The sequence below is a fragment of the Tetrahymena thermophila genome, assembly GCF_000189635.1.
Source record: "Tetrahymena thermophila SB210 genomic scaffold scf_8253823, whole genome shotgun sequence".
In the NCBI taxonomy this organism is placed as follows: domain Eukaryota; phylum Ciliophora; class Oligohymenophorea; order Hymenostomatida; family Tetrahymenidae; genus Tetrahymena; species Tetrahymena thermophila.
Window position 1 is genome coordinate 254,735 of NW_002475930.1, and position 19,384 is coordinate 274,118.

General features: G+C 23.1%; 4 protein-coding genes across 4 annotated transcripts; 3 read left to right on the forward strand and 1 right to left on the reverse strand. All coding sequences in view use genetic code 6, as the record gives it.

Annotated features, from left to right (window-relative positions):
- Positions 1-131: 131 nt before the first annotated feature.
- On the forward strand, positions 132-1,610 carry TTHERM_00678430 (hypothetical protein; the record flags this gene model as incomplete). Its single annotated transcript, XM_001027819.4, has 1 exon — positions 132-1,610. Exon 1 carries the CDS (start codon positions 348-350, stop codon positions 1,608-1,610), a length of 1,263 nt encoding a protein of 420 aa, XP_001027819.3. The 5' UTR covers positions 132-347.
- A 4,219-nt stretch (positions 1,611-5,829) lies between these two features.
- Positions 5,830-8,138, forward strand: TTHERM_00678450 (MFS transporter; the record flags this gene model as incomplete). The annotated part of the gene is made up of 8 exons (XM_001027821.2): positions 5,830-5,919; positions 6,015-6,176; positions 6,241-6,574; positions 6,769-6,946; positions 7,020-7,363; positions 7,519-7,702; positions 7,764-7,849; positions 7,918-8,138. 8 exons carry the CDS (start codon positions 5,830-5,832, stop codon positions 8,136-8,138), a joined length of 1,599 nt encoding a protein of 532 aa, XP_001027821.2.
- Positions 8,139-9,111: 973 nt separating this feature from the next.
- TTHERM_00678460 (hypothetical protein) lies at positions 9,112-14,499 on the reverse strand (the record flags this gene model as incomplete). The annotated part of the gene is made up of 5 exons (XM_001027822.2): positions 9,112-10,615; positions 10,718-11,320; positions 11,601-12,073; positions 12,134-12,568; positions 12,883-14,499. The coding sequence occupies 5 exons, from the start codon at positions 14,497-14,499 to the stop codon at positions 9,112-9,114; spliced, it is 4,632 nt and encodes a 1,543-aa protein (XP_001027822.2).
- A 1,698-nt stretch (positions 14,500-16,197) lies between these two features.
- Positions 16,198-18,801, forward strand: TTHERM_00678470 (hypothetical protein; the record flags this gene model as incomplete). The annotated part of the gene is made up of 5 exons (XM_001027823.2): positions 16,198-17,055; positions 17,133-17,329; positions 17,391-17,928; positions 17,983-18,318; positions 18,403-18,801. The coding sequence occupies 5 exons, from the start codon at positions 16,198-16,200 to the stop codon at positions 18,799-18,801; spliced, it is 2,328 nt and encodes a 775-aa protein (XP_001027823.2).
- Between the last annotated feature and the right edge of the window lie 583 nt (positions 18,802-19,384).

Genomic DNA, 19,384 nt, shown 5'->3' on the forward strand with positions numbered 1-19,384 from the left:
CTATTTTAGAAAACTTCGCTTAGTCTTAATCATAAAAATAATAAATAAAGTAGCCATTCATGAAAAAATTAAATGAGGTGATAAAAAAAGATTAAATGATTGAAAGATAATCGCAATCTTAATTAATAATATTCAATCAAAATTTTATATAATAAGAAAACAAAAAAATAAAGGTTTTGTAATTGATTGACCACATAGAATAATAGAGTCATTATAATAATCAAGCAAATATATAAAAAGACAAAAAATTTAACCAAATCAAACTAACAACTATATATTTTAAATTTATCATTAATTTGAGTATTGTTTTAAAAGAACACTCCTCTAACAATTAAACTGCTAGTAATATGAAGATGTTTATGGAGGAAGAAGATATTTGTGATGATTTGAGCAAGACTAAATCATTAAAATGTATAAATTCATCAAAAAACAAAAGCAAAGTTAAGTAAGAAGACGATGAAGAATATAACAGTAATAACTAAATCCTTGTGGCTAAGGATTATGAAATTGCTTACAGAGATGATAAAAGTAAGTTTATGTATCAGTTGTTCCTTAATAAAATGCAATAAAAACTCTCGCATGTTATTATTTTTGATCTCTTGGTTGATCTTGACAGTGGAGCATCAATTTAAGAACAGCAAGATGAGTATTTCCGTGGCTTTGACCTTTTGCATAATATAAAACCTGTTTATAAGGTCGAAAAAAAATGCGGCTATGTTAGTTTCCATATGCCTGAGAAGGAAATCCCAGATATAGATATAAACTACAGCATTTAATTACTGGAATCTCAACAATCTGCTAAGTATAAAGAGTTTGCTGAAATGCTTCGCTAAATGAATATCAAATAAGCTATTTTTAGAGATATAATCACAAGAATATTAGAAAGGAATAATTATAATATGGAATACATGATGAAGATCAAATAGTAAAGATAAGAATATATGTAGAATTACTCATAAGAAAAATTCATGACAAAGTAAGACAGTTCGTAAGACCTCTTTGTTAATATAGCAGGATATTCATTTTGTATCATTAACAAGTCCATGCATCTTTCTTACCTTTCAAAATCTAAAGAATTGATTTACCTTTTAGGTGCTGATGAAGATCAATAAGCCAGAGTCGCTCTTAAAAAGAGTTAGCTTGATATGTTCAGCTACGACTCAAGAGCTGTTATCTAATAAGTATACATGAATTACATTCTTCATGGTAAAACTACTTAATTTGAATAAAACTTCAACCTTTTATCATACGATAACATCTCCATATACTGTCCAGCTGAGTTTAAAGTGTGCCAAATCAAATATCCACCAGAGCTTTAATATGATCCAGAAATCCAGTGTGATGATTTTATAGTGGTTTCTCAATATGATATCTAGCCTTTCTAAGTTTAGAAAGTTTTGGGAATAAGAAAACAGTTTGATGAACTACAAAGATATATGCAAACATTTGACTAAGACTTCGAATACAGCATCTAGAGTGAAAATTTCTTGTCTAAATTTTATAAAAAAGTATTGAAAAAAATACACAAAAGAGATAAAATCCATGAAATGAAAGAAAGAGAAATAAAATCAAGGACATGTGGTTATCGCCATCTCAACCAATCAAAATGATGAAACAACTTATTACAAACCAAATAATATATCAATCAATCAATCAATCAATTTACCAATAAAATAATATTAACAAAAATAATAAAAAGATATGCAAATCAGAATAATGATAATAATATATAAACAGTTATAACTAAAAATCCAAAAAAATAAATGAACTGCTTCAAAATTAGTAAAATCAAAGCATAAATAAAAAATAACTAATTTGAAAAATAATTAATAGAACAATTGATTGATGAAAGATACGACACTAAAATATAAGAGTCGATATAACTATCTAATGATTCATTCTACCTATCTATAATCTATTTATCTATCTAAATTAATAACTAATCAGCAAAATCTCTATTTATCTATTTTATATAATATATTAAATCCTTACTAAATAATCTAGACTTTATTATACAAGCAGCCATGCTTAGTTATTATTTAAATTTTAACATAGTAAATGAAAAAATTATTAAAATATCTTGAGCTACTGCTATTCAATCTTTTCTAACCAAGTATACCAATTTATATTTTTATATTTTTAGTTAGTTGGTTATATTTTCATTATATAAATCCCACCAAAATTATTCATTAAACAGTCTATTTTCCAAGCAAATTTACCAAAAAAATATTTTTTCAGTTCAATTATCATCCAAAGCACTTCGCTTTTCTCAAAATGTATTTAAAAGTTAACACAAAAGATACATAAAAAACAAAGTAAAAAGACATATTATTCTAGAATAGTATAAATTGGTAGAAAGAATCACTTATGTAGAAACTTTTTCAAAAATTTGCTTCGTTTTTTTTCTGCTTGACTTTAATTAAAATTCAATTTTTTAAAATATGACTATTAAATCAAAGGGAAGAAAATCACAAATTTTGTTAGATGATAAGTAAGTTTTTGTCTTAAATTAAAATTTCTATTCATTTAACGATATGCAAAAGTAAGTGTCTCTTTGATTTCCATATATTCTTTTCTTGTATACTTTTTTAGAAATTTTACTGGCCCTTAATTTATATTATTTTAATTAATATAGCTGATTCTATTTTGTTTACCATTTCGTTGATCTATCAGTCAGTCTTCTCTTGAAATTGTTAACATGAAAATTAATATTTCAAGATTTCTTATAATAAATAAAATAGAAACTGATAATTATTTTTAAAAAGTACTAAAATTATTTTTTTAAGTTTTACATAAAAATTTTTTATTTTTTAAACTTTCTTTATTCTTCAGCTTTGTTCAGAATAATTTTTGGATGTAAACAAATTTATACATTTTTAACTAAAATCTAAAATATGTACTGAGTAAAATAATCTTTATTTTTGGATACAGTCATACTGAAGAATAATTTTTTATAGAAAATGAAAGTTAGTTAAATAAAAATCAATTAATTACTTAGCAATTTTATATAAAAATTTATTTTTCTAGAAGGTAAAAATATTCAAAATTTTTCATAAGCAAAACAAAAATTGAAATTCTTTGAAATATAATTAACTTTATAAAATATTTACTTGATAATATTAACCAATAAAAATATAAAAGAGATTAAAAGGGATATATTCATTTTAATTAATTCAAGTTATTTTTTATTTTTAAAACAAAAATTTACAAAAGTCTATTTTTACAAATTCAAAAAAATTACGCAGTAATACTTAACATTTTTGCATTATCCATTTAAATTCAAAATTAAGAAAAATGTATGTAAAAGCTCAGTTGCAAAAAATATTTATAAATAAGACATATCAAGTTGGTTAAAATAAATTTTATTGTTATTTGATAGTTTTTTAAAAAAGTAATTTTGCAACAACAAAAAAATCAAAAAAAAATTGTATTAAACTCAAATTAAATTATATGGTATTTAATTCTAAAAAAATAAATATTTTTAATAAATTCCAGCTAAATTTTATGGCAATAAGCTATGAAATTTCAAGCTAAATATTTGTTTGAATTAGATTATTAGTTAGCAAAAATTTTTTATAAATTAATAAATAAATATAAAATCTCTAATTAATTTTTAATATTTATTAATTTCAAAATATAAAATTCTTTTTCACTATTAAAGAACTTTTGAATCAGTCTAGATAGTTTATCAGTCCTAGCTTTATGAGATGGGATTATCATTTTAAATATCATTTATCAAATCTCTTTTATGTTAAATATAGTAGGATTATAAATTTTTTCAAGAAATTGGTGTTAGTTATTTTAAGAAAATATAAATGTTTTTTAATTTATATATTGAAAATTGCTTTCATTAGTTAATTTATTTTTATAAATGTGAATAAATTATATTAAATAAATAATCAAATAAAATGCTAATAAAAAAGAATTTTTTCTATCTTATTATCAGCATTCACATCTATAGCATATTTTTATTCAAATATATCAAAAAATATGTTTTTGATTTCACTTATTTGGAGTTGAAATTTTTGATAAAAAACTATTAAAAAGAAATTTTGTTGATTGATTTATGGCTTCATTTATTTGAAATGATTAGGTATTTAAGATAGAAAAGCACTAAAAAGGAATTTATCTATTATTTTCTTTTACTATTTATGAGAATTTATGATAAACTCATATATTAATGGCAAATAATAAATACATTATTTTTAATTTTTTTCAATTAATAATAAAAAAGGCCATTAAAATGGCTTATTTTGGCTTAGTTAATATATTTATTTATACTTTGTTCTTTAGTATTAAAAGAAAAATTATATGGTTATTGTATTTAAATCTTAAAAATTAAAATAAAATTAAACAATTACAAAACATTTAATAAATTTAATTAAATATTTCATAAAAATAAACTTTTGAGGAAAGTTATTTATTGTATTAAGAATTTATTTATTTAAAGAATAGAATATTGAAAGTACCTATTGTTTATTTATTTATTTTTTTTTTATTATCATCAAAAAGAATATTTTGTTTGATATATTAGAATATTAAAAAATAAAATGCTAAACAACAAAACATATCCAACAGCTAGCACAACTAATAATAATAATATATTTCTTTTAAATAATTTGTATCATACTCTTATTTTTTTCACAATGCTTAATAGATTTCATAAAAAGCCAAAAAAAAATGAAAATAGAGTTTCATAAGTTAAAAAAAAATATTTTATATTTTAGAGTATATTCATCGTAAACATTATATATCTATACCATCAGAAAAGAGTTCTTTTAATAATAGCAACAGAAGAATATATAATATGAGTAAATTCTCTTAAATTTATTGGAAAGGATAGGAGAAGATACAAAACCGTATATTATCAAATTACAGATATTATTTTAATTAGTATAAATATTACCTTAATTTAATATAATTAATATAAAAATTTATAGTTTTAAAATAAATAAAGATTCAATAATATTTTAATTTTACCTTTTAATGGTAGTATGATATGAAAAAAAAGAGTATTGATTAAATTAATCTATTTCGTTTTAATGGAAATAACTAATTTTTGTATAAAAACTTAAAAATAAAACAATAAATAAGTAATAATTTAAATATCTAGATATTTTTATCAAGTTAAAATTAAAAAAATAATTATCTATCTAAAGCTCAATGCCATTTTTACATGATTATTGTAGATTTTTTATTTTCAAATAAATATTAAATTTATTTTAAAAATATTTTTTTTAAAAAGTTCAAATATGCTTTATCAAAATTATGTAAAAATCAACTATGTCTGTCAATTAGTATTATCCTAAAATAAAAATATTTTTTCTAAATTAAAATAAAAAATTCTTTCATAAAAGCATTATAATTTTATAAATTGCTTTAAACTTTTTAAAATTATAAATCAGATAAACAAAAAAAATATTGTTGAGAAATTCTCTCATTTATATATTGATAGATAGTTAGATTTAAAATGAATAATTTAATATGAAAATAAACGATTAACTATTTGAATAGTTAATATTTATTTATAATTCAAGTTAATACTGTTGAAAACTGTTAAGAAATTATCATGATTATGAATAAAATTGATGGAATAGATATGAGCTGAAGTTCTTCAAAGGAGTAAATTAAGAGATGTAAATATGTAATTTGTTATAAATAACTAATTTAAATGATAAAGTTAAGCAAAATTAATGGCTAAATCAAATTAGAAATATCTTTTGAATATTCTTTTATTTATAAATTAACATTCTTAATAATTTAATGTGATAATTATATTAACTCGCAAACATTTATTATAAAATAAATACTTTAAATAAACTCACAAAAATGACTGAATTTCAAACTGAAAATGTCAAAATTCAAGACGAAGACGATGAAGTTTTATCAAATAACATGAAACAATATGATATTGAAGAAGTATTTCTAATCTAAAAAATTATTTTTCCTTAATTCTTAACAACTAAAATTAATTAAACTTAATCTTTCCTTACTCTTTCTTTACTTCTTTTTAGGCAATGTAAGTTGTAGGTGATTCCAACTGGTACCAAAAGAGATCAATTATTTTTATATGGTCTATGTTCATTTTCATGAGTTACATGTTTTTCTTAGTTCCCTCAACAACTTATCCCCCTAATTTTACCTGCTCTGATGGATCTTCTTGCACCGAAACTGATGTAAAAAATTACATTAATAACAACAATAGAATAAATTAACATTAAATACTTTATAAATAATTAGGGAGGCTGTGATCCAGGATCTGTCGTCGATTCAGATAAAATGGCTTCTGCTGTTACTGAATTTCATCTTTATTGTGATAAATTACAATTAAGAAATCTTTTGTAATCAATTGGAATGGTTGGAGCAGCTTTTGGTTTATTAGTTGTTAATCTCTTCTCTGATAATTTCAGCCGTAAGAAGTGTATTATATTTGTATGGGGATTTGGTGCTTTATTTGCAATCCTTTATGGGGTTACCTAAAGTGTAGCCTTATTGATAATTTCATAATTTGGTATTGGCTTAGGATATAACTGCTTGTTAATTCTATTTCTTGTTTAAATGAATGAACTTAGTGGTAAATTTTTGAAAACTATTTCATAAATTATATACAAAGGAGTACTAATTTATGTTTTTGTAGATAACTATTACTATTCTACTTCTCCTTTATTTATTTCTTCAATATTTTGTAAACATTTTTACAATCAACTTACAAAACAGCATAAATATCTTAAAAAACTGAATGATTAAACTTAAATTTTACTCAAAAAGCAACATACAGAGTTATGGGCATTACTGTCGCTTATGCAATTAGTAGTTTAGGACAGATCTCTATCTATTTTATAATCATGATTACTGAAAATTGGAGATATTAAATTCTGTATTTCTTTGCCATCCCTTCTGCAGCCCTTTGGATTTTAAGTTTCTTTTTGATTGATGATCAACCAAGGTATAGCAAATAAAAGAATATAAAAATTTACTAAGAGTATCATATTTTATTCATTTTATTTTTACAAAAATAGATTTTTGATTTTGAAAAACAAAAAAAAATGTGTAGAAGTTCTAAAAAGGATTGCAAGCGCTAATGGTAAAGAATGTCCTATAACAATAGATAATTTAAAATCTCCTAATCAAGAAAATAACCTTTCTTAAATAGAAATCAAGTAATCGAAAAAGAAGTACACTTATTATGACTTGTTTGCCTATAAATCATAAAGAATCATCTTGTTTCCACTAATGTTTGCATTATTCTTTTTGTCCTCTTTATATTATGGAACATAACTCTCTTTGGATTCAGTTGGTTTTACATTCTAGCAGAACTGTCTTTACATAGGTATTTCTGAGCTAGTAGGATATCTAGCTTCAGGTAATATTGACATAAAAAATTTTAATTCTAAATAATTATGCTGTTACTCAAAATACAATTAAATTATGACAGATAATTTTTTGTACTATAAACTATAACTTAATATTTAGATAGTTATTCTTCAAATCAAATAAAAATATTTATTATACTATTAGATAGAATATGTTCAAAATTAAGAAGAAGGAAGTGGGGTATAATAACTCTTTTTGTTACTTCATGCTTTCTCATTCTAGATGCAATTTTCAAAGTGCCAAGCGACTGCACTGATGAATGCTATCAAAAAGATTTACAAATGGTGTTTACTTGCTTAGCTCGTTTCATAGTTTCATTTTCTTTCAGGTAAACAATCAATTATTTTTATTGATTAAAGTTATGTAAATTTTTTTGTTTGTATAATTAGTTTCTTGCTTATATAAATTGGCGAGGCCTTTCCAGTTACTCTTAAATCTATTGGCTATGGATTTATAACAGCCTTTTCTAATATCGGTAAAATAATTTAATTACTGCACTTATTCGTACGAATCATAATTATTTTGGATTGTAAAAAAATTTAGGCAGTGTGATCAGCCCTTATTTACAAAACTTAGCCATAGAAATCGGAATAGATCCTCTCTATATTTTAGGTATTGTAGGAATGCTTAGTTGTATTTGCATCTTTTTGTCAAAAGAAACATTTAAACAGCCTGATATTTAGGATATTCCAGAGTTACTTGAAGCAAACAAAAACAATGGGATAAATAAACCTATGATGAGCAGTGCTAACAGTTAGCAATGAAAGAAAATTCATAACTTTATTAATAAAAATATAAAATAGTATGTTATTTGTTATATTTTATATGAACATCATAAAAATTAAAATTTACTTTTCAAATTTGATCAGAATGCTAAAAGATTTAATAATGTTTAATAGAAATTTCATCAAAAAAATTTAAATATTTTAATAAAAGATAATTTAAGTAACAAAACAAATTTCATAAACTATGTTTTTTTTTCTGAATGCTTATTATATTCCAAACTTTAAAACAATATTATTATTTTTTAAATTTTTAATAGGATTAACACAAATTATTTGGAGTAAGGTTTATTCAATATATATAACTCAAATATTACTTTACAGTACTTATTTTACACAATTTAAATTATTATTATAATGGCAAAAAGAGTTAGAAATTTTGATTTTATTTTAAAAATTTTCATTTTAATTTAAATTGTAAAAAATAAAAAAGAAAAAGAAAAAAAAAGAAATTAGTTGGAGCGAGGTTGTATCAAAATGTAATTTGATAACTAATTTACAATTCTTATTTTACACAGATATAAAAGAAAAATCTTAATTACACAGCTTTAATTACAATCAATAATTATATATTCTGTCTAAATTGAAAATTTCTTAATAAAAATTAATTTCCTTATTATATAGCTTATAAATTCTGATAAGTACAATAAACTATATTTAAACTTGTATTTTTATGAAATTTAGTAACCTTTAAAGCAAACCTAAAAAGAATGCTAAATTAATATGTAATGTAATAAAATAATTATAAATGAGTATATAATGAGTACAAAATTTAGGTAAAATTATTATTATTTTAATAGAAAAATTTCAATTTTATTTAATTCAAAATATTATTAATTTATATCTATTAGCTTGATTGTTTAATTTTTTTTTTTTTTTTAAGAATAATTTGCTTATCAGCAGTTTACAACTCAATCAAAGCTTTAAATCATTTAAATATATAAATAAATATTTTTCAAGCATAGTCATCATCAAAGTCGTCATTTTCCTTATTATTTTTGTAATTTTATTAAGAATCTTCATCTGATTAGGTATCTGATTAATCTTCTTAAATTTTACTATACCTTTTTACGTTTTGTCTATTTCTTAAATTCATTTTGAATGGGTTTGAAATTTGGGATGAGGCGCTTTTGTGAGAAACTCCACTATAATCTAGATCTTAATAATTTGAACTTTTACTTCCCTTACATGAATGATAGCTTGATTCACTGTTATTAGATGATTTGTGTGAATTCTACTTTTATATATTTCTATGTTTTGTACTTGCTTTAGAAATATCATATGCCTTCGTTGGCTTTCCTCTCTAGTTTAGCTTAGTTGTTTCTTTACTTTTCATGTCGGAGTTAAGGTTTTTGTCAGTGTCTGTATATGTTAAGTCAAGAACTTTTATAATATCACTCTCTACATAATCATAAAACAAATGCTTTATTTTTTTTCTCAGCATTTTCAATTAAGCCTCGTTTGAGCAATCAAAATCTCTCATTTACTCCAAAAATAAATCAGAAAAATTATCTAAAAGATTTCTGTTCCCATTAAATTTCTTAACCCATTTTACCTTTAGTTGCTATTGTAGATCAGAGTTTCTGTTATTAGACTGATTATCTAAAATAGTTGTTTCTTCAAGGTAAGAAGAACTTAGTTTTTAAATGAAGCTATCTATCTACTAGTACTTACCAAGAGACAAGCTAGACTGTATAATCAAAATATGGCTGGTAACGAGACACATCAGCAATATATTGGTTTTAATGAAGGCTTTTTCGTTTTCTAAATCGTCTTCTTCATCAAATTAGTCTATTTGATTATTAATGGCTCTCTTTAAGAAATCTTTTACCTCGTAGTAAACCTTGTCAGAAACTGATTTCATTCCATTAAGGAATATCAAAATATCTCCATGAGTGATTTAATTTAAGCTGATTATAAGTTACATAATAAAAAAAGCTACTTCATGATCTTCATAAGACCATTCATTTATTTCATTTAAAATTTCACAGACTCTTTTTGCAAAAATATTTGTATCCTTTTCAGGAGTGTCTTTCAATTTTAGCACTGTGTTTATTCTTTCAAAGAGGGATTGGCACTTATCTTCAGGTCCTTCGGTTATTGTAAACTGCTTATAATTCTAATCTATAAAAACTGCACTTTTTCTTAAGCCTGCTTTTAAACACTTGTCTATAGAGTATTTGTTTCTTAAACATTCCTCTTAGATAATAGAATTAGCTAATGTCCTAATTAAAATATCAGGATCACATACAAGACATATAATATTAGCTCCAACTTGCTGAAAAATAACTAAATTTTCGTTCACTAAAAGATTTAAAAGCCTTAGGATTGTTTTTTTTACCATTTAGTCTGGGTTTTGTAGTCCTTGCTCATAGCTCTTAATAGTTAAATCCCTAATAATTGATGTTATGTGTTCTAATTCTTAGTCTATGCTTTTTCTTTGATTATTTTCTTCACTTCTATGTTGAATAAAAAAATATTTTATTGTTTGATTTCATAAATAAAATGCTAATAATTGCTATAAACTTTTTAATTTTTATTTAAATGAAATTTAAATTTACTCTTCGACCATACTGTTTTTTACAGTAATTTGTGTGTTGATTTTCTTTTTTATTTAGTTAGAGTGCTTGAGAATGTATTTATCAAAGATTGTATAAATTGTGATCAAAAGTTTAGCAGAAGTTGATTTGCTAACAATAATTTCTTAGAGTATGTCTTAGCAACTAAAAATTAAATCGTATTCTTTTTCCCAAAGCATTGAAATATTTTCAAAGCTAGCAGCCTAAATTCTTTCGTTAGGTAGAGAGAGATAAAATAAAAGTAGTGCAAGGACATCTTTTAAGTTTATGCTTAGAGCTTAAAATGAACCTTTCATAAAGTGATAAGAATAAATTGATACAATATACATACTCATAGTTATTTTAAAAATGAGAATTTCACTTTCATTTTAGTCTCCAAAGTTAATCTTTTAGCTGAGGTTTTACATGTCAGATACATTTTTTAAAAAGGCATATCTCTACTTAAATATATCTAGTATTTTTTGAATATCCTAAGATGAATAATTTATTGAATAAGCACTTAATTGGACTAATTTTTTAAGCACCTAAACATTTCCCTCTTTCTAAATTAAATTTAGTAACTTATCTTCTATCTTCGAAATTGAACTATTTAATAAATAAAAATATTTTTTACTGCGATCTTTTTAAAAATTATTCTAATTAAAATCTTATAAAAATTGTATCTTTCATTTAAAAAATGTAAGAATGATTTTTTTTTTAAACATGCAATTTTAAAGTTTAAATTTTAATTTTTTAAATAAAATTTGACTTCATTCAAAAATTTTTTGAAATTTTAAGTATTTAAAATTACTTTTTTCATTTTTTTTAAATAAAATTTCAAAATTTTTCAAAGCCTTTCAAGATTAATGTAAAGACTTGTTATTACCTTTTTATTTAAGGGTTTGAGACAATTGAGTTTCTTTAAAACATATTGATTATTATGTCTAAAATAATTATCATGCATAAATTAGTTTCAGCCCTTTGTTCTTTATTAGCAATTGGAATTTAATTTCTTTCTAAAACTAACAGATCAAAATATGAAATGAATATTTAAAACTCTTAATAAATATCAAAAATATTTTTCATTCTAGACAGGACTTCAATAATTTCCAAAATGAATCTTCTCTCTTTCTTATCTGAAATGAATTCTTCTAATATTTTTAAGCTGATTTAAAGCATTGTATTGAGAATTGAAGCAGAATCGCTTTGGTTCTCTTAGAAATGACTAAAGATTCTTACCATAATATCTGTATTTATTTCATATAACTTTTGCAGCTCAATTATGTTTTCTAAGGTTTTTTCCTCTTCAATATTTAAAATATTTTAGTTTTTTTTAGTTTCTTTTTTTGTCTTTTTCACCTTATTTAAATCCAATAATTAAAATATTAGTAAAATTAGAATATTAGTTAATTAATTTACTGCCTTTTTTGTCTCTTGCTTTCCCTAAAAAAATGGGAAGTATATTTTTGCTAAAACATCAAGAGATTATATTTGAAATTCCTAAGTGTCACTTAAAACTCTAATCACAAGTTCTTTTATTAAGCTTATCTTCTACTGGTTATCATTTGCAATAGTATTTAAGTTACTGCTGATAAAACTCAATACTGTCCCTCTAACTTAAGTTTCTTTATCATTAAATCTGTCCATAATCATTTTAAAGTATCTTTCTTTTCTCTCTCTATATTCAATATCACTTTCAAATTGTGTTTGATCCTCTGACATATAAAGCTATTCTAAAATTTTCAAACAAGTCATTCTGACAGTCACTTATTAGTCTCTTCTACGAATATCAATATATTATTCGAATCTTTGAGATCTATTGAAGCCTTCTATTTCATTTAAAATAGTTAAGCTCTGTTTGATTAGTAATTTTAAAAAATCTTCAAATTAATACATTAAATAATAAAATCAAATTTTTTTATAATAAAAATTAAACTAAATAACTTTGTCTAAAAAATGATGGTAAAATTAAACTAAGTATCAATGTAAAAAATTGATCAATCAATACTATTTGTTTACCAAATTTAAGATTCTTTGATTGGCATTACAAATTGTTTGCTTTTATTTATTCGAATTAATAATGCAGAAAATTTTAATAAAATTGATAAGAAAATTAACAAATAGGCTATTGTTTAATAGCATGATTATATAATTAAATTTTATTTTACTTTGTTTCTAATTATGCTAGAGTTATCGTTAGTGAGGCCAAAAATATATTTTAATAGATATTCAATTTTGTCTTGAATTGCAAACATAGTTTGTATTTTTGATTTATATATAAAATCTAGGAAATCTAATTCTGTGCTTCCCAGGGAATCTGGTGGATTACCTAATTTAGTTTATGATGTGAGAGTGTTAAGGAAGAAAGTAATTTTTTTATTTTTAGCATTTATTGGTTTATTGTAGGCTTGTTAGACAAAGTGAAGTATAATATTAGTGCTCCTAGACTCCAAGAAGTTTATATTTAGAGTTTTATGATGAGTATCTGCATAGAGATATGTTAACGTTTGTAAAAAAGCAATTTATTCTTTGATTAATAAATCAGATAAATTTTTTATCTAAGAAATGTGTTATGAAGTTATTTCTAAGTTTGAACATTCTTAGCAGAAGGATATTTCGTGCTCGTTTTATTTTAATGTAAAAAATCCTATTTCTGAACATACATTACAAAAGACTGAGCCGTTGTACTTTGACTTTTTACCTTTGAGAGCTTTTTAGCAGAATATAATCTGCATATCTTAGCTGAACTGGGTTATTTATTATGTATCTTTATAAAGGATTTTGAGGATGCTTTTAGTCAAATCAATTATAAAGTGATTGTTTTGATAATTAGATAGGTTTATGTAGCTGTTAAGTATAGATGTAAATACATTAAATATCACAGGTATTATAGAGTATTCTTAAGAGTATAATTGTTTGCAGATATCATTTATAAAGTTAAATAAAAATAGCTGTATTTTATGTGATTCTTTTTTATTTTTTGTGGAAGCAGCTACTGAAATAGAAGATGCTTAGTTACCTTCCTCAATTACTTTGCGAAATAAATTTTTAAGAAAATCATCTATACACTTGATAGCTAAGTTATATATTTCTAATATTTCATTTTCATTTTCAATTTGTTGTTCTGTTTAAATATTATAAATTTTATTCATTAGCCCAAATATTAGCATCGAAATGCAATCTATTCTTTCGCCATTATTTAATTTAATTTTTTATTACTTATTATCTTAATATTCTGTTGCAATCATTAATCCTAATCCTTCAAGGTAATCCTTTTTATCTTCAGCTGCTAATCTACTACAAATTCTAATTACTTCGTTTAAGTTATTTGAGTGTCCTTAAAAAATCTTCTCTAAAAAAAATATATAAACTGATAATTTGTCTTGCTGAGAAAGAATCTGTAGAACACTGGTTGTCTTATCAAGGTGATTAACGATATTGCATAAATGGTGCTCTTCTAAGTATTTGCTTTTCAAAATTAAAAGAAGTTTATGATTCATTACTTGCTTTAGAGATTTAGAACTCTCCTCAACCCTTAAATAGTACATATAGAGCTCATAAACTATGCTAAAAACTAATTAATTTGGACAAATTTGCAATTTTTACAAGCAAGATAAGCTATTTTCAATTAAGTTCATATCCTTTTTTCCATTTATTTTTGACAAATATAATTTTAAATCATTAATCAGCTAACATTTATCTGACTGATCTATATCTTTTACTTTACCAGTATGTTTTTCTGTAAATTAATTAATTATTTGTAAGCATTCATCGAGCACGCTCATTTCCTTAAAAATTATTACCAAAATAATTTTGTTACGTTAAATTGTATACCTAAGCTATGTTAGTTAAAAACAATTTATCTTAATTATTTTTTTAATTGATAAAAATAGATTAGCGGATAATTTATTAAAATTTGATTTTTTGTTTTTTTAAATTGAATTTAAACAAATTAGATATTTTAAATAAAAATACCGCTTTTATTCATAAAATATATCAGCTAATCCCTCATTTACTACATATTTACTATAGAATCAAAGATTTTTACACTCATAATCACCTTAAATTTAATTTTTTTAAGTTGAAAAAATAATAGCATAAATTAATTTAAAATAAATTAGTTAAAATCTTGTCAAACTTCCTAAAATAAAATTGAAATTATTTTTAATATCAAAAACCTAATAAGATATATTAATTAAATAAATAATTTTAATTTTTTTAGTTAAATAAAATTTAATATATTAATTTAGTGGTTGGAAAGCATTAATTAAATAAGTGTTTTAGCATAAATTTTGAAAAAGTATTTTTTATTTAAAAATGATATTTTATTTTTGGAAGAATTGATTAAAGATAAAAACTGATATTTTAAAGAAATAATTGTTTCCTTTATTTAATTTTAAAGAACATTTAATAGCATCTAAAATATATACATAAAAATTATAGTTAAATTTAATTGATTTCCAATTATTGTAAAAGAATATTTCGTTTCCATAAAACCTTCTAGTAATTAGTAATTGTTTTTGAGAGTGTTTCTTTATAAATATGATTTGTAAACAGACTTAACCCTTTAATTTAGAAAATTAATTTGACATATTTTGTGGTATTTAAGTGCATTTTCATAAATTTAAATTAAATGATAAACAAAATTTTTATGTATAAATTTTATGTAAAATAAATTTTAACATTAAAATCTTTTGTTTGGAAGAAATTATTTTAGCTTAATAATTCACAAAATCGAACTAAACAGTTACAAAATTCATACATTCAAGCTAATTAAATCATATTTTCTTAATAAAATTAAACTAAAAATAATTATGTAAGCTAAAACTGATAAATTTATTTAAGAAACGAGTGGAAAAAATAAATTAAAATTGATATAATCTGGATAGAATTATAATTGTGATTTACTTTCAAATTTAGATTCTGGGAATGAAAATTGGCTTTTACGATCGCTGATAAAATAATTGAATATTAGTTTACTTGGTTCATGCAAAAAATATAACAAATAAATGAAATTAGATAAATATTAATCCTCTTTTTTTACTTGAAGAGGTAAAAATTAATAATTAGACGAATGGCTATGAGACAAGAACAATAAATTTATTTGATAAAGAAATATTAATTTTTAATAAGAATTTAAAACAGATAACTCAATCAATGATAATAATAAAAGATATAAAAATTAATTATATTTATTACATTTTTAAAAGAAAAACAGAGCAACAAACTTTACAAATATTTAACAGCAAAAACTTCCAAAAACATTCTTTATTAAATAAAGTAAAGCAAAATTAATAATTAAGATTATTAAAAAACTCACTTAAATATTTTAAACAAGCAAGCTTGAAAACCCATCTTGGTGAAGGAAAACTTACAGAAAATTAAAGGAACAACAAGGCAACTTGCAAATTATTATCAAAGCATTATAATATAACTAAAAGCTTATAAAATAACCCATTTGAATTTATTAAGAATACAGTAAAATGTTACAAGATAAAGCTTACAACAATATTAAGTACTATTTCTAGACCTAATCCAATGTAGAGAAGTTCAATGAAATAGCCACAGTTTTGCAAAAGAACGGAATTCATAATTGGGATGAAGGTCTACAGTTTAAGAACGAATCTGATTTGATAGAGTTAGGTGTTGATGAAAAATATGCACATATTTTTGTCAATGAAGTAAAGCGCCAAAATCAATTTAATAATGATTTAAGTGATTTTAGCGATATAGCATCGATGGCTTCATACACCACTTCCTAGAATCCTAGGAAGTTTTTGCTTTCTCAAGACAAAACAAACTAGTAATATTATACAGAAGAAATCATAGAGAGAGAGTTAAATAAGATTTATGAAGTCTGGCAGGAGGTTAACGATGAATTTTTTAATCAATTCCCAGATCTCACCCGCATCATTTTTTTGAATTTCATTTCATAAGAAAAAATGCTCATTTATGGAGGAATTCATTCTTCTAACGTTGAGGAGCTATTCAGAGCATTCTCGAAGTTTGTTGATTATAAGAAGCTAACTCATTTCATTACTACTAATACAAATGTAGATGAACTATTTGATAAATAAGGATTTGCAACTATCCCTTAAGCAGATGTCAAAACACTACAAAACACTCAAGCAACTGACATTAAGGTAAACGAAGCAAATTTCCTTCTTCTCCATCAAATATTCCAAGCATCAAGTCCTCTAATAAATGCTATTATTAGACATCTTTCAGAAAACGACAAACTGACTACATATGCCACCACAGAATAAGATTAGCCAAGTATTAAGCAATTCGATAATTAGATATTAGAAGAGTTTCTATTCACTTACTTTGAAGAAGCAGAGGTAGAATATTTGTTACAAATAATTTTGTATTTTTAAGTAAGATCAATAATATTAAATATAATTCATTAAATTCATAGAAACCAGCTGACTAAAAAAAAGATAACTTTGAAGAATTTGTTCAAGCAATGTGGACTAAAAACGGGTAAAATGGTAAAATTGTTGCCCCTTAGAAATTTCTCAAAGGCACAGAAAACAGCAAGTTAGGTGGAGTTAGTCCAATAATACCAAATGCTTTTAAAAAACCTTAGTTGAAATTAACATAAGAGTTTTTAACGTATCAAATAAATATTTATTAATTGAAATAAGATTATAAATTTATTTATTGAAAAAAATAGTGCACTTGGAGATTTAGCCTTTTAAAAAGTGGAAGACTCAACGGGAATATTAAAGCTTTATTTGAAGGAGCTTAGAGAAAGATTACTTGATAACAAGATTCTAATTTCTTAAAGAAGATGGGTGAGAATATTTAGAGTTTTGAAAATAGTTTCATATACTAGAAATATAGGTGATACTTCAAGAGTTTCATTAGCTGATTGCTTTATTGTTCCTTTCTTGATGGCCAAGAGCAAATCTGAATTTACTTTAATAGAAAAGACTAATTTAGATGTGATTGAGAATCTTGCTCGCTTTTATGGAAGTCTTAAACTTTCTCACTATATAGAAAAGCACTTTTGGTTGCTCTCTCCTCATAAAGCATTTATTAAATAAATTAAAAAGCGTCACAGTCATCTACCATCCTTTTTCCAAGGTTGTATCAGCCATCCAGATTACTTCTAAATTTACCCAGAAGTTTTACAATAATAAAAATACTCTCAACTCTGCTACTAAGTATCTGGACCTGATAGAAAAATGCTCAGTGATGATTTCTTTTCAGTAAAAAAATGAATTTAAAAATATCAACTTATTAACTTTTAAAATAAAATGTAGATTGATGTAAATAAGGCATATGAGATGAAATTGGATATTAAAACTTCAAATAGAATGATCGTATACATTGGTTTAGTTTGTTTTGATGAAAATAAAGAATTTATCCACTCAACTCAAGTTTGCAGAGTAGAAAATTCAGAAGTCATTATAACTGGAGATGATGAATCAACAAAGACTCTTTTGGTCTCTTCTGGATCTGAGACAAATCTTAAAAAATGGAACTCTTATTCTCCTGAACAAAAAGATAAATAAAAGAATTTTGCATATTTGAGATCTATTGGGTTTTACTACGAAGGTGACACTTCCAGATTAATACCAATATCTGCGGTCATACAAGTACAAAACAACTTTATTCTTTTTTATAAATAAATAAATATTTCCTTTTTACTTAAATTCCTATTTTTGTAAAATTTTAATTAGGATAACGTAAAGCCATATGACACTACAGAAGAGCATGGAGCTTTCTCAGAAATAAAAGGAAACCGACTTTACTTAACTGATTATGGTTGGAAGAAATACTAGTAGCTTAAGGAAAAAGGAGTTATATAGTTTAATAAGACATAATTAATGAACCATTTTGAAGGAGGAACATATACTTTTGCAGAATGCTTTGATGATTATATTAAAAAATGGATGTAAAAGAGCTTCTGGTTCAAAGGGGAAACAAGATCTACAGAAACAAATAAATTTAGAAAAGGAACAAAATATGTTAAAATAGTAATTCTAAGCAATTATAATAGTGGTTTCCCTGATTTTAAAATTCTCTAAAAAGATGCTTCAATCTATTGGAAGAATATTGAGTTTAACTATCTAAAATGATTAAAAACTATTCAAACAAAATTAAATCTTCTAAAATACAATTATCTTAATTTCAATAAAATTTATTAACTTACATTTTAAATTTAAAAACGATTTGAACTTTAACCTTATAAAATATATTTTATCTTTATTCTTGTATTTATAAATAAACTAAAAATCAATTTGTAATTAATCTTGCAATAAACTTTAAATAAAATTTTAATAATTTTATAATTACCAAATACAAATGATCTATGAATTAAAAAAAGTAATTGCTTTTCATATTTTATATCACTCATAAAATTTACTTACAATAAATCCAAATAGTTATTAATATATTAATAATTTTGAATCTTATGTCAAAAAGGAATTAAATGAGAAAAGATTTATCACTAATGATTAATAGTTTTATTATATTAATATTTTTTTGTTTGAATGTTTGTTTGTTTAAAACTAATAATATCTCCTTTAGTTTTTTAGATCTGCATCAAATAGGCTCTTAATATTAAAAGAAACTGCTTAGGTCTGAAAAAAATAAAAGAGTGTTTGCTATATTTATTACAGTTATATTCTTATCAATTAATAAAAAGTTTTTGAGTTAAAA